Source organism: Ornithodoros turicata, chromosome 2, assembly GCF_037126465.1.
Source record: "Ornithodoros turicata isolate Travis chromosome 2, ASM3712646v1, whole genome shotgun sequence".
NCBI classification, from domain to species: Eukaryota; Metazoa; Arthropoda; class Arachnida; order Ixodida; family Argasidae; genus Ornithodoros; species Ornithodoros turicata.
In genome coordinates, this window is record NC_088202.1 from 102,717,756 (window position 1) to 102,740,440 (window position 22,685).

Consider the following 22,685-nt stretch of genomic DNA (forward strand, 5'->3'; position numbering starts at 1 on the left):
CCGAATACGTTCCAGACGAATGTCGGCACAGTTCCGCCTGAAGTCGGCACAGGACGCACACTAACCCCCTGTCCCCCACTCCTTCCTGCTGTTCTCTCTCCATCTGTCCACGCCTGTACGCCGCTCATAGCCACAGTTGCTTGCTTCGCGGCGCTAACACGAAATTAAAAAAATCAGTCACTAAACTGCACCGTTCGGGAGGTACACACTCTACCACACTGTCGATGGTCGCAGTTCAAAACAACGCACAACAGGGGTAGCCTGTTCCTGAATAGATGACGCAACACAGAACTTACGAGGACATAAGACGCATATATTCCCGTTGCTGAGTCACAGGGTCGCTTTTTTTCTTTTTCTTTTTTTTTTTTTTTTTTTTTGCTGTGTGCTGAGGAAACTTGACACCTCTTGTTCTTAACTATTGCGGTAACGTCGGGTGAAAGTGATTGCGCAATTGCAATCTTAAGGCCTTCGTTGAGGTGTTCGTTTGCGAGTTCTGAGCTTACGTTTGACTTATTCCTGTTCATCGCAGAAAACACCTGCTCGCAGACGTATGTTGATACAGATGCCTTGCGATGTAAAGCCACGACTTATTATTTTTATTAGACGTCTGTTGTACCGAACATACCAGTTTCTCTGCGACACACTTGCCCAAAGGGACTACCCAGACTCCCTCCTAACCGAATTCCGTCGCAAGGCACTCACACTAGATCGAAACGAGGTTCTGGAACACCGAAAAGATCTTGACGCGTGCCAGATAAGCTTCATCACAAGATATTCCAACGCACTTCCAAACATCATAGCCATTCTACGGAAACACTAGCCCCTCCTCCAAAGCAGTAACCGACTTAGCAATATATTCACCCATCTAAGACAGGTGACATACCGACGCGTAAAAAACCTAGCAGACTCCCTGGTCAATGCCAAAATCAGCAAAACGAACACCCGGTACACTGGAACTCGCCCCTGCAACATCCCGCGCTGCAAAACATGCAAGCACGTTCAACACGCTAACTCCATCAAAAGCACTGCGAGCAATTACACAGCTGACGCAGGGGCGGATTTAGGGAGGGCTCGGGTGGGCGACCGCCCCCCCCCCCCCCCATACGGCTGTGTTCCCTATGTAAAAACCCTATCTCCTGGATGATGCTGTGCCGCAAAGCACGAAATCTCCTTAAGACCGCTACCCCCATGACAGACCCTTAAATCCGCCCCTGAGCTGACGCTGGAATTCGTGTTACAGGACTCGTAACCGTCCTTGAATTTTTAATTCAGTTTTGCTCTTCGTTGGATTCAGGTCCGGATCGGCCACGTACAGAAGAGACTACGTTCGTTTGTACATCGAGACAATTATGCCTATTGTCCTGGAGGAAGATCGAACACGTCCTTACCTCCCTTCGAGCCCATCAAATGGAAAACAAACCGAGGAAGATAATTGGATTGCGAAAGATCCTAATGACTACAAATACGGAGATGGCATGTATCGTACTGTACTATCAACAACTCAGGCAACGTGAATCAAGGTTTTCAATTGACAGTTTTCTAAATTTACCTTTAAATTTGAAAATTTTGAATTTACTTCTATGTTCTAGTTCACTACTACAACTACGACGACAACCCGTGGGATTCAAACACATATCCCAAGGCCCGCTTAGTCTCTGAATTTGGAATCCAGTCTTTCCCATCGCGGGATACCTTTCTCACGGCTGCAGCAGAATCCTTCCTGGAGTTCCCGTTCACAAAGTTTATTGGCTTCCGCCAGCATATAATTCTAGGTATGTAGAGGCGTGTCTTAAGGGTTAAATGAATTCTACTAGTCGCAGCGTTCCGACAGACAGATATGAGTTGCTCTTGAACGAGATTTGCTTTAATTCAACCTGTTCACTAACTCGTCCTTTGAGTCTTGTTTGTCTCGAAATAGGAATGTCTAGAGGGCTGTTTGTATAAAAAGCTTGTAATTGAGAAATGGAAGTGTGTAAAGTTCTTCGCGTTTCACTTTGTGAGCGTAAAGGGAGCAGATATTTCGTACATCACGAGGTTAACAAACAAACTATTCGGTGAAAGCAAAAGGTCTCTTCCATTTGAGCTGCACCTACGGCACCAGTTCAGGGGAGTGCCGATGTGGTGCAAGAGCGCTGTCAGCCGACTGAGCCAGTGGAAGTCTAGGTTCATCACTAGCGCTGCGCGGTCGCCTCCAAAACGAAGTCGCGAGTGCAGGTGCAGACTGGATCGCGTTGCTGGCATCGCCTGAAAATCGCTACATCGTAACGTCGCTCATTGCACGAACACGGACGGTTGTCTGCTATCCGCACCGCGGCCACAGTCATGTTCTTTAGGCTTGCCTTCCTTTAATGTATGTGTGTCTTACGCATTGTTCGCTTTACTCGTTATTGAAATTGTCTGTTATGGCTCTGTAATTTTAAGCGGCTTTGGAGCTGCTGGGTTCGGACAGCAACGACGGGTTGGACGACGTATGCATTCTACTTCCTTGCGCGAAAGGGAAGGAAGATCGCTGTTCTGTTCCTGGCTACGAGAACATTGTGGACAGCTACTACGAACATGTGTTCTTGTTTTTCAAACTCGGTCCTTCATCTCTGTATATTTTTATGGGAAAAAACACACTATTGGCCGCTACAAAGTCGCAAAGCCGCACGTAAAGACAAGTGTATACGCTTCCGATGCAGGCGAAAATTCGAATCATCCGTTCCGTTAGGTCTCAAAATATGACCGCAATATCGCTACCTAAGCGTGGGGACCGCGCTACATCATTGACGGGTGCCTCGCACACATGAACACCGTCTTGCTGCAGGAAGGAACCGTCAGCGCGTTACAGACATCCATGGCACCGACGCACCGACGTCGTCGGCTCCGTGTGCACTCCTACTTTGCCTCCTATCCAGCCAGTGCAGGTCGACCGTGAACTCGTGCAGAACTAGTGCTGGACCGTTACAAAACAAATACGAGAGAGCACAGGGCGCAAGCGACACTGAAAAAAACGAATACAGAAGTGCTCCATCGCCTGAACTAGTTCAGCGAGTGCAGCCAAATCGAAGATACCTAAAGATGGTGCATCGTACGCGATCGCTTTTGCGTACGTAAGAGATAGCGCTGGTGGTTCTGCGCCCGCGCAAAACATAGAGAGACTGCGCAGAACCACCGCGCTATCCCTTGCGCACGCAAAAGCGATCGCGTATGGTGCACTAAAGCTCTCTAGTAGCGAGTTTTAGTACATCGAAAGGTGTCCACAATGACAGCTTCGAAAACATGATAAGCCAATCGCCCTGTTTCTTTCGAGCGAGTGATGTCACATTTCTAAGCTTGGATTTCATAACTTCCTATATCGTATCGTTTTCGTAGATTTTTTGCGATGTACTAAAGCTTGCTAATGAATGGACCTGCTACAGTTGCGGAAAATGCGCACGTTCCAACTGCATGTCCCCAGTTTTGTGACTCAAAAAAGGTAATTAAGAGTTTTAGTACATCGTACGCAAAGGCGATAGCGTACGTAACTGACAGCGTTCGTGGTTCTGCGCACTGCGCGAAGCTCTTTCTGTGATGGGCGTGCGCCGAACCATCAAGCTATCCCCTACGTACGCAAAGGCGACGGCGTACGATGTACTAAAACTCTCTAATGGCACTTGCAGCAAACCTCCATTGAGGAAAGTGGTGCAAAAGCCGCATAGCCCTCCTAAATGTGTGAATGGTGTTCGGTAACCGTCCTTGTCCAGCATTTTCAACCTATTCCGAATGCAATATACAATCATTATAAATTGAACTCTTGGTCTTAGGTAATGGGAACATTATGAATTTCGTCACGAAGCTATTTAACCTGCCACTGACAGGGGACAAAGCAAAAGACTTCGACACCGTAGTGTATTTGTCCCAGGTAGGTGCGTCTCCTCTTTGTTTCGTTTTCTGCTTCATGCAGTTAGTTAACGCTGAAATGCTTATGTTTAGATTGAAATAATATGCCATTTTCAAAACAGTTAACTTCGATTATGCTTGTGCCTACAGCGCAGCGGTACCGCACTTCACTACAGCTACAATAGATGGGTAACTGAGAAAACCCGCAAACATGCGAAGTAGCCATTCCAATGTGTCAAATCCTATCACCGTATCTACCCAACTTATCTCTGCAGAACATTCGCAGAATGTTTTCCATATCCAAGAATATTAGACTAATTGTATTTTGAATACCACAAATTTTTAAAAAATATTAAAAACCTAGATATTCGATTTGCAAATATGATTGCTACCAGGGATGTAATGCCAGGAGGTAGGGTGTTGCCCCTTGCGATGAAACTCCCTATCATCATGATCGAATAAAGTTGCTGTTGTTGTTTTCGCCAAGGGACGTCAGCTCTTGCCCAAATTATTATGAGAACGTTTTATATTTCTACAAACGTGCTTCTTGCAGAATTTTCAAATCAGCAGCGGATTTTGCTCAGCAAAGGAAAATCGTTCAACACGAAAAATTCTTTTACGAGAAAGTGTTGCCATATTCGTTTTGAAGCCTATGCTGGTAGGAAATTGAGTGTATTCAGGATGTATGCAGTTTTTACAGGATAACAAAAGCAAGAATATATAACATCAGTAGTACGGAATAAAGGCTAATAAGAACCACCTCTTTCAAATCCAATTTCAATCCTATTCTAAGCCAAAATCCAGTTGTAATCCAACACAAGCCAATTCCAAAGCCATCTGATTGGTCGCCTTTAGCTCCGCCCACTTCATGTTGATTGGCCCATGCTAAGCATACTGATCGCTGATTGGTCGACTGTAGCTCCGCCCTTTCACGCTGATTGGTCTATGCCAAGCCTACTGATCGCCGATTGGTTGACTGTAGCTCCACCCCTTTATGCTAATGAGCTGGCTTGGCTCCGCCCCTTCATGCTGATTGGTCTACGCCAAGCTCACTGATCGATGGTGACTGTAGTTTCGCCCCTTTATGTTAATGAGCTGGCTTGGCTCAACAGACCGTGTCTTTGTATGCTAATGAGTGGTCCCCTTTGCGCTGATTGGTCCATTCCAAACCCACTGATCGATGAATGTCTGTCTTAGCTCTGCGCCCTTATATTAATGAGCTGGCACTGCTCCACCCGCCTGACGATGATTGGTGCATGCTAAGCCCGTGGCTCTGATTGGTCAATGCTTAGCCTACAGATCGCAGATTGGCTCTGCACACTTTCTACACTTATAAGCCATCTGATTGATTGGTCAATCCTCATTGGCCCACCGACGGCGGCGCGCTCGGCAGCGACCCCACTGTGGCTCTATCTCAGACAGACAGGAAAAAATGCATTTCAACGTTTATTGGGTACATGTTTGAGAAAAAGCATGGCAGTCCTGGAGAGATTGATTTCTTTGATGCTGGGCGTGGTTCCTCGGAAGTGACGGATCATGTAGACGTCTCCGGGACAGTGGCTAAGAAAAATTTCGTTCTCCATGAGTTGACACTTCCACGTGCACTGGATATCTTCGTAGCTGTTGCTCACATCCAGCGATTTAAGGCACGTGCGCAGTGATCCAGTAGCGTTCCTGTCCAGGTTATTGCCGGACCGCATAGGTACCACGTGCCACTCTCTGATGGCCAAGATGTCGCCCGGGCATTCGAGCGCATAGGTGTGCTTATCCTTCTCCAGCTTGATGCTGGCCGTACAGTTGCCTGCGTCCAGCGCCAGCGCGCACGAGACGAGCGAGAAGAGAACGGGGTACCACATCCTTCCAGTGACACAGTACAAATGACACTACTCCTTCTCATCCTCTGCATTATCTGAGGGTGGAAAGAACACCAGGTGAAATCCAGCCATCTACGTCATCCACTCAAGCTTACCATATTCGCAGCTTCCGTATGGGTAGGAGTCCACGTCATTGCAGAGTTATCGTTTGTCGTCGTACGCCATCAGACTTCTTTTCACATTTCTGATGGTGTACATGCACTGTTTCTTTCCTACTATTTACACCTGTTCGTGCAATACGCTAGTGTGCTTGAATAGGGTATCGTGGTACGTATTGCCACGAATCATCATCGCGAAACTTCCAGGGCAGGCATGAAACGGTACATCTCATCCCGGCGCATGCTGAAGAAGAAGCAAGAAGCTTCCAGGCACATCGCCTGCTCTCTGGCAAACGCACGTGCTGTTTCTAGACTTTTCGGCCCGACGCTTAAATGCTTGTGCGCTCCAAGCTGGAGCATTCATTCTTTGGACTCAGTTGTGTTCAGAGAGCTATCACTCTTGTGTTTTGCTACCAGGTAGTCTAATAAACCGTTCGCTGTTTATTCGACGACTCGATGACCCATTTCGCTTCGTGACATTTCTGGTGGAGGTGCGGGACATTCCTTGTCCAACGGCCTGGAAGACCAACTGCGACAAAGCAGAAGACAGCTTGGTCTGCCTGCAGAATTCGGTCCATTAGAACCCCCTAAATGCAAGAAGAAGATGACTGCGGAGACCCCAAGTGGCGCAACCTGTTGCCACGCGCATAGCCCCTGCACGGTCGCCAAAGACATTCAGCGAGGAGTATTACGACGACGTGGACGATTGGGTCGACCACTATGAGCGGATCGCCAAGTTCAACAACTGGAGTGACGACCAGAAGCTCGTCAACGTCTATTTCTCCCTGGAAGGCACCGCGAAGACATGGTTCGAGAACCGGGAGACTGCGCTCACGTCCTGGGACGTCTTCAAAAGCAAACTCCGCGAGGCGTTCGCTTTTCAACAACGAGCTGAACGCGCTGAACATCTGCTCCAGAGACGGATCTAGCTGCCAAACGAAAGCGTTATAGGCTTCGTCGAAGATGTGTTGCGGCTCTTCCGGCGAGCTGACCCCAAAGCATCCGAGGAGAAGAAGGTTCAGCGACTCATGAGGGGCGTAAAAGAAGAAATTTTTCGCGCCCTGTCCCGGGATCCACCTGCCACGACCGACGCTTTTCTGGACGAAGCCGTCCGCATTGAGAGGACCCTGCTCTCTCACACTTCCGTCAACGAACGACACCAGGGCTACGAAGCTTTCTCCACGACGGCTGGCCTCGACGTCGGATTGCTGAGACAGCTGATTGGAGAGGTGGTACGCGAAGAAGTACGAGCTCTCCTCTGTCCTGAGAAGGCTCAAGACCCTTTTGTCTTCGATCGGTGCGATCATCAAGGACGAGGTTCAACAGGCAATCCAGACATCGTCAACCGCCAACCCCGACGCCGAAGTACCGAGACCAACCTACGCCGCCGCTGTGAGACAGGTGCCACCTACTCGTCCGTCGTACTACAGAAACCGTTGGACGCCTCCTCGGCCTGTCCAACCTACTCCGAGCGTCCCGCCACACTCTCAGCCGTTTCGCAAAACGGACGTTTGGCGGACTTCCGACTTCAGACCGCTCTGCTACCACTGCAGAGAGGCCAGCCACGTCTATCCTACCGACGACTTGGCCTTCCTGGTTTTTCACCCGACGACCCCCGCCCTCAGCGCGGTAGTCGCACCGCCGCAATTGAAGACTATCTACGGCAGCAGAATGCTTCTGCTGGCTCGCGACGCGACCTGTCCCCGAGCGTCCCCCTCCGCAGCAGGTCGCCCGGAAGAGCACGTTCACCGTCACCGGCAAGACGACCTGTGTGGCGCAGCCCTTACCGGGAAAACTGAAGACTGCAGCTCCGGGAGGTGAAGCTGCGGACCGACGACAAGTTACAATTCCTCCAACTCGACGAACCGCAACGCAGCACCAAAAACTCGAAAAATTACCAATAACCTGAAAATACTCATCGACGGCCATGAGATGATTGCGTTAATCGATACCGGAGCCGACGACTCTGTTATAAGTAGTAGGTTGGCTAAGAAGCTTCAAAAGGTGCAAACGAAGTGGGATGAGACTAACATCGGCACTCCTGGTGGACACGTCGTAACACCGACCGGCCGGTGCACGGCAGTCATACAAGTGCGTGACATCCAGTACGTCGTCAGCTTTGCCGTCTTGCCGAACTGCCCACGGGATGTAATACTCGGAATGGACTTTCTAGTCCAAAACAAAGCGATAATTGACTTCACAAATGGAGTTATCTCTTTTAAAGCGCCGGAAACAGCAGAAGACAAGTGGTGGGCACGAATAACCCCGGAGAAACGCGCAAACACGGACGTAACCACCGTGACGACTCAGCACGTCAACCTGCCTCCCTTGTCGTCAGTCCTTGTGACCGCTACGTGCAAGAGAGCACCGACTTGCTGTTTGTTGGCTGAAGGCAACACGCAACTTCTCCTCGAACGAGGAATTGGGATAGCAAGAGGAATTGTGCCCGTAAGAAACGGAATATTCGAACCCCTGGTCACAAATTTTCGCCCGGAGCCACAACACCTGGCGAACGGCACGAAGATAGCCGTCATCGTAGACCAATACTCCACCACGGATGTTTGCCTGATGGACACTGCTCGCATCGCGGTCACCACGGAGCACGAGGCCGAAGATTTCGACGTAAACCCTCAACTCAATACAACTCAAAAGCAAACCCTTCTCCAGATGCTCAACGATTTCAGTGATTGCTTCGCTGCATCGTCGAAAGTAAGACAAACGCCCATTGCGAAGCACCGCATCATCGTCGACGAAAAGGCCCGTCCAATTCACCGCATGCCGTACCGGGTCTCCTGCAAAGAGCGAGAAACGATCCGAACGCAAGTAGAAGAGATGCTAATAGATGACATTATCCAGCCGTCGACCAGTCCGTAGGCATCGCCGGTGGTACTAGTGAAGAAGAAGGACGGAACACTCAGGTTCTGCGTCGACTACCGGAAACTCAATGAGATAACGAAGAAGGACGTCTACCCGTTACCGCGCATCGACGACACGCTCGATCGCCTTCAAAACGCAAAATTTTTCTCTTCCATGGATCTCAAGACGGGGTACTGGCAAATTGAAGTCGACGAACGGGACCGTGAGAAGACTGCCTTCGTCACTCCGGATGGACTTTACGAATTCAAGGTTATGCCTTTCGGCCTTTGCACAGCACCAGCGACGTTCCAGCGTGTTATGGATACAGTTCTCGCCGGGTTGAAGTGGCAAACCTGCCTGGTGTACCTCAACGATGTTGTCGTCTTCGCAAGAACATTCGAAGAACATGTTGAATGGCTAAAGCAAGTCCTCGAGGCTGTCAGAACTGCAGGGCTGACGTTGAAGCCTCAGAAGTGTCGATTCGGCTACGAGGAACTCAGATTTCTCGGCCATCTCGTGAGCAGCGACGGCGTACGCCCCGACCCCGAGACGACGGCGGCCATCGCAAATTACCGTGTTCCTTCTAACGTGAAAGACGTTCGAAGCTTTCATGGCCTTTGCGCCTACTACCGACGGTTCATTCCAAACTTTTCAAGAATTGCGTCACCCCTAAATGCCCTCACGAAGGACGGATCCATGTTTATCTGGAGTGAAGCCCAGCAACAGGCGTTTGATGAATTGAAGACGCGTCTACAGTCCGCACCCGTGCTTGCCCACTTCGATCCAAACGCCGAAACAGAAATACACACCGACGCAAGCAACGATGGTCTAGGAGCCGTGCTCGTTCAGCTTCACGACGGCGTCGAACGTGTCATCGCTTACGCAAGCAGAACGCTAACCAAGGCAGAGAAGAACTATTCGACGACCGAAAAAGAGTGCCTTGCACTCATATGGGCCATCACAAAGTTGCGCCCCTACCTGCCCAGCAAACCATTAATATCCATGGGACATCCCTACAAGGTCGCGAACGTCCTGCATATCTCAACATCCATAGGATATCTATGGGATATCGCACAATTTCATTGCGTTTTGGGCTTACTCCAGTAAACAACAGATGTCCCTGGTATGTTGGAAGGATATCGCGCTCTGGATGTTTGAATGCCCCATGACAAGCAGCCTGCAGATCCTAGGGATGTCTATGGGAGATCCAGGAAATATTTGTTTGTCCTTATAGAGATGGTAACTTGAATTAAAAACACAGTAGTTGATAGGAAGGGATGTCAGAAATGTTGTTGGGTATACTGTGGGTTGATGCAGGAACACAGGAATTGCGAAGATACATCCTCGTCACCGTTACAAATGCTTTACGCCAGGCTACCCCTAACGAACGTGTGTGTAACGATTTGTATTTCAGTATATGTTCCAACCAGCTCGCACATAGAGGTTTCTGCGGGTTTTCCCAAGTGGTCCATGTGAGGTGGGCAGGGTTCGGCACTTATGCTGGCGTGTCCCACGGTGTTGCTGTACTGTGATGTTAGGCTTAGGTAATGTTTTCGTTCCCAATAGTATCAAATGGGTTAAAACACACAATAAATATTACTTGCTGGAACACAGTTGCAGTGGTCTCTACGCACTCTACAAACACTAAATATCTGATGCACAAAATTGTTAAAAGCAAAATATGTACGATATTCGTAATCTCCCGTATATATCCAAATATCCGTCACAGACGTCGCAGGGACTTTCAGTGGATCTACAAACATGGCAGAAATGCTAGTCGCTGGGATATCGCATGGATGTAAAACGGATCTGTGGCAAACTCCACTGGATATCCAAACGTCCCGGGCGAGATATCTTACGGATATTTGCTGGATGTATCTGGTTTGCTGGGTGTACGGACGGCCGTTCAAGGTGGTAACAGACCACCATTCTTTGTGCTGGCTGGCTGGTTTAAAGGGACTATGAAACGATTTTTTTCTTCGTTGCGTTCGAAAGAAGACATTTTTCTGAGTCTAGAACCGAAATTTTACTTTCGTCGCGCGAGCGGATTTCTCGGGAGCGAATTTAAACGGAGCGGCGAAGGGAGGACAGCTGGCGCCGCGCCGTGACGAGCTGCCGAGCGGAGACACAACGGGTAACTTGATGCGACCACGGCCGGCTCAGCAACACGTCATCGTGACGTGTTGCCGAGCCGAGGAATCCCGCCAGGAGCATGCGCCGTAGTATCCCGCGTATGCGTTCATCGGCAGCCACAGCGCGAGCTCGCGGCATTACTTGCCATTGTGCAACACCAGTGACGTAACAGGAAACCGAAGAGCGGTCCGTACAGTTACACCATCGGCAGGGAAATATGCGCGGGAGAGGAGGAACGCGGAAGAGACATTTCCAGCGCGCGCTCCTCGCAGAGTGGAGCGATTTCCTCCGGAAAAATTTGTGGCATATTAGTTTCTCTGCGGGAAGAACAGTTTCCATCGAAAAAAAGTATGGGGGTTCGGGAAATTTTATAGTCCCTTTAAGGGACCCCTCAGGACGCCTAGCGAGATGGAGCCTCCGATTACAGGAGTATGACGTAACCGTCACTTACAAGTCAGGAAGAAAACACAACGACGCCGACTGCCTGTCCCGAGCACCACTCCAGCGACAGGACAACAGCCTCGAGGACGACGACGCCTTCCTCGGTCTAATGAGCGCGACTACCATGTCTACCAAGCAGTATAACGACCCTGAATTGAAGACACTCGTCGACTATCTGCAGGGCCGCGCCGACAATGTTCCTCCTATGTTCAGAAGATCACTCCCAAGTTTTTCCCTACGTAATGGTGTTCTCTACAAAGAAAACCACGCACCACAAGGCGCTACATGGCTTCTCGTTGTGCCTGGGGACATGCGCACCGAGATTCTTGAATCCTGCCACGACGAACCGTCATCAGGTCATTTGGGATACAGCCGGACACTGGCCCGTATAAGGGAAAAGTACTACTGGCCAAAACTGGCCAAGACCGTACACCACTACGTAAGGACGTGCCGGGAATGCCAACGACGAAAAACGCCGCCGGTACGACCTTCTGGGTACCTTCAGCCAATCGCACCGTCGTCGGCGCCGTTCGAGCAGATTGGGATGGATCTACTCAGGCCCTTCCCACGTCCGTCTTCCGGAAATCGTTGGATAATCGTCGCCACCGACTACCTGACACGCTATGCTGAGACTAAGGCACTTCCACAGGGAACAGCAACAGAAGTGGCGAAGGTCTTCATCGAGAACATCGTACTAGGGCACGGAGCTCCGACCGCCTTAATCACTGATAGGGGAACGGCATTCACAAGCAGGCTAACACAAGAAATCCTTCGACTCAGCCACACCGCTCACCGGAGGACAACGGCGTACCATCCGCAGACGAACGGGCTCACCGAACGCCTAAACAAAACCCTTGCCGACATGATTTCGATGTACGTCGACGTCGAGCACAAGACATGGGACGAAATACTGCCTTACGTCACGTTCGCCAATAACACGGCTGTCCAGGAAACAACGGGATTCACACCGTTCCGACTTGCACACGGCCATGACGCATCGACTATGCTAGACGCGATGCTGCCCCACGAACCCAGTGATGTGGAAAACGACGCTCTGGACTTCACACAGCGAGCAGAAGAAGCCCGCCAGCTGGCCAGACTACGGATTGGTCAACAACAACGCGTCGATGAAAGAAGATACAATTTGCGCCGACGAGACGTACGCTTCAGTCCAGGCGACTTGGTATGGGTTTGGACGCCGATTCGACGACGAGCCCTGAGCGAGAAGCTACTGAAGCGGTACTTCGGTCCCTACAAAGTTCTTCGACGCATTGGAGACCTGGATTATGAAGTGGTACCTGAGGGCAGCGTTCCCTCTCGACGACCCCCGAGGACTGAAATAGTTCACGTCGTTCGACTCAAGCCGTACTACAGCAGGTAGTGCGGAAGACTGGCTGGAAGGAAACAACAAGAAAAAAAGGAGAAGAAACGGCATGGAGACGATGCCCCGTCTACGGAGGGGGCAATGCCACGAATCATCATGGCGAAACTTCCAGGGCAGGCATGAAACGGTACATCTCATCCCAGCGCATGTTGAAGAAGAAGCAAGAAGCTTCCAGGCACATCGCCTGCTCTCTGGCAAACGCACGTGCTGTTTCTAGACTTTTCGGCGCGACGCTTAAATGCTTGTGCGCTCCAAGCTTGTGTTCAGAGAGCTATCACTCTTGTGTTTTGCTACCAAGTAGTCTAATAAACCGTTCGCTGTTTATTCGACGACTCGACGACCCATTTCGCTTCGTGACAGTATCATGGAGGAGCTGTTTGCGCACAATGTTCTTTTTGACCCCTTTAGCTCTTGCTATCTGTTTTCCCATGGCTAATTTGATGGAATACATTTTGGCTTTCAAGCATATTACTTCCTCTATGGGTATGCTACCAGTTTCACTTTTGAACGCGCCAAGCCTACCGCGATTTCTCTCGCTGTACAGCGGATGATCCCGATCGAAGGAAGACAAGTCTAAATGGTCGTCAGCGATCGCACGTAACTGATCTTCGTAGTCCTTGCAGAATAGGCCGAGGATCAGAGATTCGGTGTCAAAGTAGCAGGTAATCACCGGACAAGTGAGCTTACTCAGCAGGGTTTCATAGTAGAACGAGTACATGGTTAATTTACTCAGTCTAAAATGGTAAAGCCAATCTCCAGGGGGAAATCACATCGCAATTTTCTTTTCACATTTCGTACATGACGCAATCGGGGGGACAAAATTTCCATTCTCACGCATTCTGCCCGACTCCCGAGGCGACTCGCCATCTCCTCATCGAAGGCTACTCAAATGTCCCGCATATTAAATTGATTTAGCAGCGTTCTCCCAAAGACCGCACTATTTGAAATTTTATAGAAATTTTTTTCGAATGTCGTGCCCGAGGAAAAGCGTCTGGTAACATTGTCTTCGATGTAGAGACATAAGAATGGTACATGACGAAATTTTAGAATTCGATGAATTTTCGTCACCCTCATGCCCAATCTACAATAGAGCGCGAGCAGCGCGTAATGAACGACGTACTCGACCTTGTCCTGGCACGTGAGCAGCAGCTTTTTGCTGTTGGCCGGCTGATACATCAACTCTTCGAGGAGCCCTCGCTGGAATGGCGAAAGCCATTCTTTCGGGACGACCGCCTCCTCGGGAGCTAGGGGGAAGTACCGCATCAGCGCGTGGATAGATTTTTGATACTCTAAGTCGCACACGTACACGTACCCCACGTCCGAATTCGTGGGGTGATGCATAAAATCCACGGAGCTAAAATCCTCGACCCATTCGGAATCGCCGACGGGGAGGTTCTTTATCATATTGAATCTGTAAAGATTGTTGCAATCTATGTATGATATGGTACACCTCCTCTTTTATCAGGATCATAGCCACTTCACAGAGGGTTATTAGCTCGCAAATGACGCCTGCTTGCCTGACACAGCCCGCCTCTAACACCCGATTCGATGGTTCTGTAGATGTTCTCGTCCATGATCAGTTCCAATCTTGCCTGCGTGTAATTTAGAGCGCATTGCCACGAATAGGATGCCAGAGAAATGCAATAAAGCAATTCCAATCCGTGTGCGTCGTAGCACAGGCGTCGGAAGTGCTGCATTACGTCAGCATGTAATAGGGCATCCGTTTTCAGGTACAATGCGTTATAATCCCTCAGATTCGAGCATTCAAAGCGTTCAAATACGTGCAGCACGTACTGGTAGTCTTCGTCGCTTATATCCTCCCCCGTGAGATCGTTTCGGAAGGCGGATTTTGCCGGCAGAGCCAATACGTCGTGCACCGCGAAAGAGCTAACGCGGCTGTACGGGAATACACCTTTACAAAGCAAAATTTCGTAGTCGTCTCCAAATACCTGCTTCAGGCATTGGAACGCCTCTGTGCCCCGCATGGATTTGACGGTTTCCACGAGCTCTCCCAGTGACGAATTTAGGTACTGCGTGGTATCTCTGAATAGGAAGGTGCCAATTTCGAACGATCGAATTTTTTCCATAGAACTGGCCACGATGAAGGGAGTTCGCTTCTACCCGAGAAAGTGAAATTCCCGCAGCGCTCCGGCCAAATCGTAGGCCAGATTGTGCACCATGATGGGCAGTTTCCCTCTCGTCATGCACGCCACGTTACAGGGGTTGCACAGCGTCGCGATGTAATTTGTCTCGCCGGCAGTACATCACTTGCAATGGTCGTGATGTCGGACGCGGGGTAGATCTTGTGCGAACTCCCGTTTACAGTGGCGCAGTGGGTGGCAGCTCTGTGCTGGGCCTGTTGCTCATCATTCAGCACGATAGCGGCGGGGCAGGCGTTCAGGACGATAATCTCGTCCTGCATCTCCATCAAAGCTTTCACGCACTGCCTCGCGGATTCTTGGTGCGTCTCACCGTGGTGCGTCCTGATGCACATCACCTTCGAGTCGTGGGTGCCCACGAGCACAGCACAGAAGCCAGAGGTGACGTGACGCTGCATGCCAACACCACTAGGCGCGAGTACGCTCTCCGTGTCCAACGCGACGACGTAGTTGTACTGCTGCTTGTACTGTATTTTAGTAAATTCTACGAAGTTTTTGCCCGGTTCGCAAAATTCCAATATGATTTCGTTCACGTCCGCGCACAGGCGGCGACGTTTCGTCACGCTCTTTTCCTCCTTAAAAGAGCGCGTGAAATGCTCGCATATGAAACGGTAATTTCTTTTTGGCAACAGCCGCTCGAGAGACTTGATTCCAAAAAAATGCTGGTCTATAGCTAATAAGTGAACTTTCTTTTCGCAGTCCAGTTTTGGGGGTCGCGACACGTGCACCCCCGATCAACGTACAGGTCCCAACAAAAGTTTACGGAACACTGGAGTGGTGTATAGTCATCTGAGCGACACGGTTGCTGCAAACACGAGCAGGTAGACTTACAAACAGGTGACCGGGTATGCGACGCACCTCTCAGTAAGTGTGTCCACTCCCGTTCGCCGCTAGGGTGTCGCTGAGATCAAGAAATACGTCGCTCTGGTGTTCCGTAAACTTTTGTCGGGATCTGTACTCGTACACGTACACAGATATCTTGTATTTGTCTTCAAATTCATCCAGATCAGAGTAGGAAACGGAAAAGCGGCTAGACCAACAGTACTCCACTGCGTAGTTTTCATATTTTCTCCATCTATTTCCTTCCTGCGGGTGCAGGAGGGCGAGCGTATTGTATTTAAAACACTCGCCATCCTTACGCGGTGGTAAAGGGACATTCGTTAGGACGTTCTGGCGATTAGCCAAATGAGCGTGAAGTACCCCATTGCATCCAATTCTTTTTGTTTTCACAGCGGAAATACACATTCGAACGTTTTGGACGTCAGTAGACACGAAGGTGCTTCCTTCCCACAGATAATTTTTGACGCGCCCGTTGGACTCTTGAATCATGTCCATCAAAGTATTTGCGATGGGTTCGTCGCTGTGAACTTCACGAGCAAACGCCGTAAAGTGGTCGATGTGCGCGATTATCTCCCCCAGAGTTTCCTTTATCATTAAAACATCGGAACAAATGCAAAACCTAAAGGATATTCTCTGCGGTCTCAATACAGCAGCCATATCGTGAAAATGAGTCATTAAATACTGTCGCAAATCCTCTACTCCCTGATCGTGAACAGATGCCAATAGAACAAATTTTTTGACGATACCTCTAAATGCACTGTCGGTCTGGAAGAAGGGCAGGAAGGATATATCCACGTCGGGGTGCGATCGCATCATAGTGTAGCAGGTGCGCCGTCCCGAGAATCGTCTTCCAATTCATCCTCGATATCGTGAGGGCCAAAAAAGCAGAATATACACCTGGACGCTGAAAATAAAAGGAACCGTAAGAAACGTGCAACAAGTGAGAAGAATAACTTACTTTTCAAGCAAGTTGAAGCAGACTGTTCCCCCTGAGGCGCACCCACGGCTTATAAACCAGCAGCCACGCTGCATGTCCCAACACGTTGGGGCCATCTGTTTTACATCAAAACTCGCTTGCTTCTGCATACCCATTGTTTGGAGGTCGTAAATCATGTTTTCCGAGAAATTAGGTCATGGAGCTTCAGCAACCACGCTGCACGTCCCAACACGTTGGGGCCATCTGTTTTATATCAAAACTCACGTACTCCCATGGTTTGAAGGTCGTAAATCATGTGTTCCGAGAAATGAGGTCATGGAGCTTCAGCAGCCAGGGTGCATGTCCCAACGTGTTGGGGCCATCTGTTTTATATCAAAACTCGTGTACTCCCATGGTTTGGAGGTCGTAAATCATGTGTTCCGAGAAATGAGGTCATGGAGCTTCAGCGGCCAGGGTGCATGTCCCAACACGTTGCGACCATCTGTTTTATATCAGAGCTCACATGCTTCGGCGTACTCCTATGGTTTGGAGGTTGTAAATCATGTTTGTCAAGAAATGAGGTCATGGAGCTTCAGCAGCCACGCTGCATGTACCGAGGCCTCGCGTATTGAAAACGTAAACTGTTCTGCCGGATGAGACAAGTCTAATTCGAGAAAATAAAATCTCTATGAGCCCACGTCAAAGCGGACCACCTGTATTACATCATAGCCCTCTCATTTCCGCATGCCGAAACAAGCTTTCTGTAACCAAAAACAAAGGGTTCACTTATGCACCTTGGTTTCCAACAAGTTCCAAATGGGGTTATCCAAATCCTTCGCAGCTAACATGCGCGCTCGCCATATATCACGAGCTGTTCCTATGTAACTGTGTAAGCAAAATCGCACCACTCTTGCGCCTAGAAATAGCCCCCTCCAGGGGTGCTTTATATAAAAGTTGCGATATATACAACTCATTTGAGTTCCGTGAAGCTACTTGTTCATCCGTCGGTCGACTCCGGGTGAAGCCCACAACGAGAAAGGTCTGTCTTACTATTGTCTTCAAGATGAGGCAAGTTAGGTAACAGTTGTTCTCATTTTCAGTTCATTCGGTGTTTGTAGAAGTTTGCACTGAGAAGTAAGCGAGATATGACATCAGTTTTCGAGAAGCTGGATAAACTAAAGAAATCTGGTGATGGGGACATTCACAAAATGAGTATTGTTCCGAAGAACGAAAAGCTCGACGTGTTGGACTTACGCAAGGCGGACACTATGTACAGGGAGGCCGTGTACGTGGAACTCCGGATGGAAAACGCTAAACGCGTAAAGGTGTACCTACCCAGTCGTTTTAAGCGACTCACAGATGAAGATTTGCAAGAAATGCATGAATTACCAGGTCTGAAACTAGAGAAGAATGAGAGATTCAGGGATGGTAAAAGAGTCGCGTCGCCCGACATCATCTTTACTCACGCGAAAAAAAAGTGACGCATCCCACCGAGGCTAGCGAAAGCCCGCATCCCATATGTAATCATCAGTAAAATAAAAATATATGTATTTATGATTTTAAGACAAAAAATGTTGTGTTGTTGTGATGGATTAGGAAGCTATATAGATAGGCTGGTATGATAGGAAGCTATATTGATAGAATGATATGATAGGGAGCTATATCATAATCATAAGTGAGATATATATCATAATGATAGGGAGCTTATAACACGTATTCATTGACTAAGCGAGTATACTTTGTGGGGAGCTATACAGAATAAAGGACACTACGCTTTTTTAAGCAACAAACAACTTTTCTAGCATCTTTATTGATTTTAGGTCATTAGCGGTGAGATTATTGGAAACCAGGGATACAATGCTCTTCAGTGATTTCCCTTTGGCCAACAATATCGCCACGATACAACAATACACACCACACATTGGAGAATACAGGCTTTGAAAACAGACATCATTATATTCGTCAACGGATTCAGGTCGTTGTACAGAAGGAACTTGTTTCCAACGTAGTGGTCATATTGTTATGACGACGGTGTCGGCAGAAACGGGCGCGTGTCATGCACGGCCATTCTCATTCTGTCCATTAAACCATTGCCATCACCACGCTGTGCTGTTCGTATCATTTGGTGGACGTGCGGGCTATCCTTCTTCGAAGCTCTGTTGTTCTGGCCAACAACGCCCCAGCCCCGACCCCAGGACCACAAGAGAGGACGACGACCGGTGACGACAATGAATAAGCCCTGAAGATGCCCCCAACCCCGAAGACGCCCAACGACGACGCGACGACAGCGCTCAGTAGAGGATACCCTCGGCCCCGACCCTGTTGAGGCAGCACAGCGTCATTCCACCATCGTCCCATCGTCGCCCACCCGTCCATCTTTCGAACGTCACCGAATCGAGCCATTCCCATCATCGACCACACCGTCACCTCGCTCTTTGTCGACTACATCACCTATTGTGCCCGCGGCAGCATGGCATTCTTTATCTGTCGTGTCCTAGAGGTCACGCCTCGGGGAGGCGGGCAATGTTACGACGGTGTCGGCAGGGACGGGCGCGTGTCACGCACGGCCATTCTCATTCTGTCCATTAAATCATTGCCATCACCACGCTGTGCTGCCCGTATCAATGTTCGTAGGAGACGTGCTTCTCGAACAGTTGCTCCAAGAGGTTGAAGTAACTTCGGTGATTCAGGTTATTGTTGAAGTCGAACGTGTCTATTCGCTGCGTCCAGTTCACAGTTAGTGTCGCGGACTCAATGTCGCAGTTCACTAATCGATACGGGTCGCGATTGAATGCTCCCTGATAGGCTAGGGTGGGCAGGAATGCAACCACCACCTTAGATGGTATCTTCTCTGAAAATAAATCTTCCAGGCATGCATCAAGGTTGCAGACTGGTAGCGAACGAATACGCAATTCTCTTCCGGCCAGTGTGTAGAGAGCCTTGCGCTGCAGCAATTCCGTTTCGTGCCCGACGAATAGGCTGGGAGACACAGTGATTTTCTTTATGTACAAGGCGGCACTCATGATTTCCACTTTATGCGTGTGCTGCTCCTGATCGGTCTTCATAGTTCGGAATTCGTCGGAGCGTTGATAAAAAACAAGCCTAATTTCCACTCCCGATATGAGTAGCTTAGGTTGCAGGAAAATGTCCGAGTTGATCTTGGACACAAGGTCGATGGTCTTGCCGCCCCGTGTGAGGTTGTATTGTTCGGCCGGTCCACAAGCGCGAATATTGTTTTCCGATATGTCAGTGACCAGGTAGGATACCTCGTATTCCCCCTTCAGTATATGCCATTGCGTTCCCGGCACGGAAAATAATTGTGTTTCCGATTTATCCAACAGAGGAGTGTCGGGATGTACGACGTTTATCGTGTCCATCTCGCAACTAAATTGTTGCCGAGCAACCGGCGTGATTTATGCTGTCGAAGACGTCCGGTTTTCTCCTCTTTCTTCGTCCGGCCCCTCCGAGATCTCGGAGAATTTCTTGACCTATATCTTTCGCCGATCTTTTAAGCGCTCTTCGGAAAGAGTCTCCCTCCGACAGATTTTTGGCCACGCGTTTAGCTACGGCGACAGCCGTCTTTTTTATAGAAGGCGACACGCGTTTGAAGAGTGGCATAGCGAAACGCCCTAGATGAGAACAGAAATTGCCTCCCCTCCGGTACACGTGCGACATGTATACCGTCGGAACGCCGAATCCGTAGATTGGTACCACTTTAGTGTACATGCTTAAAGTGCAGCGTCAGCATCGATCTACCACGATTTTGTAGCGGTAGCTTGCGACCCGTGTCGTCGCGTATAGAGACGGTGATTTAGGAAATTTCGTGCTGCACTAACTTAAAGTACTGAACGGGAAGAAAGCTGAAACTCAGTTGCTCTTTCGTTCTATCGTAAATGAATGGAATTAATTTCAGCATCGGATGACGTCCGTTTCCCACTACGGAGGGCGTGACGAGATCCATGTATATCATAATACAGTTAATGGGAAGATCTATGCTTACTTCGTCGACACCCGTATCATTTTCGGTAAATACGGTTTTCACGCCGAAACCCAGTAGGTACGCAAAGTAATTGGATAATGTAAGCGACACGTTTTCTCGCAAGCTCACAAGCTCGCAAGCTCACAAGCTCGCAAGGAACACATCCTCGCCCATGCATCGCACACGGGGGAAGCCTCGGGTTGCAGACGCTCGTTGACGGCGCTCACGAGAGCTTCGGGTGTTTCGTAGTAATTTGGTGGAAGTGAAATGCGCCGTTTCTGTCTCTCGAGTGTTTACGTGAATGCAGTGCGTCTTCACTATGGGATTACACGTGATGCGCTTTTGGGATCCTTCAACGTGGATGTGCTCACCTGAATGAGGTCCAGAAACCCGGTAGACAAGTTGAAAATCACCGGGAGAGAGAGCGAGTAAGTGTTGTCTTTGTATTCCACCCTTGATTCTCTATCGTTCGTCACTCTGAAGAATTCGTTGAATGTGTCGGTAATTAGCGATCAGTTCGTTATTGATCAGTATCACGCGACGAACTCGCATAATAACGGCTCCTTCCTCCGCAAGCGGTAGTACGTTTGGGACCGTGTGTACTCTGCCGCCCTCCAAATGACCTCCTTCGATGTCGGCGATTCCAAAAGCAAGATGCAGCGGTCTGTCGATTAATTTCACCGAGCGCACGCGCGATGGTAGCTTAAATACGTAGTCATCTTCCACGTACGTTCACTCTATCCCATATTCGGGGAATATTTTATTCAATAGTGTGTCCGTATCTTCGAACGTGAGCTGTTTTGTTTGCCTGTTCTCCATTGATAGCGTTATCAGGTTATCCAGCGCTTGGTTCACGTTCAGGAAGCTGTTGGGAAAGGAAAATCCCTCTAGACCAACAACGTACATCCAGGTGTAGCGCCTTATCTAACGCGATCGTGAAGTCGTTCAGCGTGTTGGATGGGTGCAGGTCCATGCTGGCGTTCGAGAGCAGATACACGGAAAATTCATTTTCTGACATCGCTGGCGGGCACCCAAGAATCGTGATCATTGGCGTACCCGAGCCAACGAACCAAGTAGTGCAATACCCCGTTAATTTTCTCCTTTCTAATCACCGAATATGAGTCGCTTATCGTACGAGGAAAGATGGTGAACGGGCTGCAATTCCTGCTCGTAGAATGATCCCAGTATTTCTTTTCCCGTCGAATCTTTCATGTACGCTGCGGGTGATCGGTGTTTCTCGTTCGCGACACCTCGAACACTTCGGCCGTCCACCTTTGATCGTAGCCTTTGGCGAACACGCCGCGATCTAACGCGAGCCTCGCCTGGTCCCCTACTTTATACTTGCTCTCGCGCGGGGTCGTCTTACGATTCAATTTGTGAACATAGCTACTTCATTCCCGTCATTCACGTTTTTCGGCTTTTTGCCCGTGACGGAATGTACCAAGTCGTTATAGTCAGCCACTATCTTCGGCAGCGCGTTGATATAATTAAACTTCCCCCGTACTAGTGAAATGTCTGGCTATTCTTTCTCTAATGGTTCTCTGTACGCGTTCACAGGAGCCTGCCTTCGTTCCACTTTGTGTTGTATAGTGATCAGTAGCGACTGAAAGTACTGACGAATGGGGGACCCCAAAATTTGCTTCCACGATCGGTGAGGAGATTCTTCGAAATTCCATGATGGAAAACTCGTTAGAAAGCTTTCTTTACGTCTTGCGGGCTTTGTGCGAATGGGGACCATGTACAGGTACCTCGATAGCATATCCATGACCATTAACATGTACTTGTCGCCCTTGTTAAATTTCTGATATTTACCCATATCCAGAAGGTCCGTCTGATATAAATCCCTCACGTAAGTTGTGATGATGGAGCGCCACTTAAATTTTTTCTTCACTGGCTTGTGAAGGGTGTAAGCATCTTCTTTTTTCAGCTGTTCCATGGCTTCTCTGCTTGTGAGCTTGTGATAAAGCCGGTACCGATCCACTCCACCTAACCCTTTCTCCGTGATCTCTCTATAGGGCCCCATATTTGCTCCAGCGAGCAATTTGGTGCATTTTCAGAGCGCTTATAATTTTCGATACTTTTTTGTACCAACTGGGTTTCTTGATGAGCACTCTACGACGTGCTAAGTAGCAGGCGCGGATCTA

At 49.2% G+C, this 22,685-nt stretch overlaps 1 protein-coding gene across 5 annotated transcripts in view; it reads left to right on the plus strand.

Moving 5' to 3' along the window:
- LOC135385866 (beta-mannosidase-like) overlaps positions 1-22,685 on the plus strand; it is a 92,305-nt gene that overhangs the window by 59,279 nt on the left and 10,341 nt on the right. For all 5 annotated transcript variants that reach the window (XM_064615437.1, XM_064615435.1, XM_064615439.1 and 2 more), the window contains 3 exons: positions 1,295-1,473; positions 1,590-1,772; positions 3,786-3,883. In XM_064615437.1, coding sequence (XP_064471507.1) covers positions 1,295-1,473; positions 1,590-1,772; positions 3,786-3,883 — 460 coding nt within the window. The remainder of the gene's footprint in view (positions 1-1,294; positions 1,474-1,589; positions 1,773-3,785; positions 3,884-22,685) is intronic.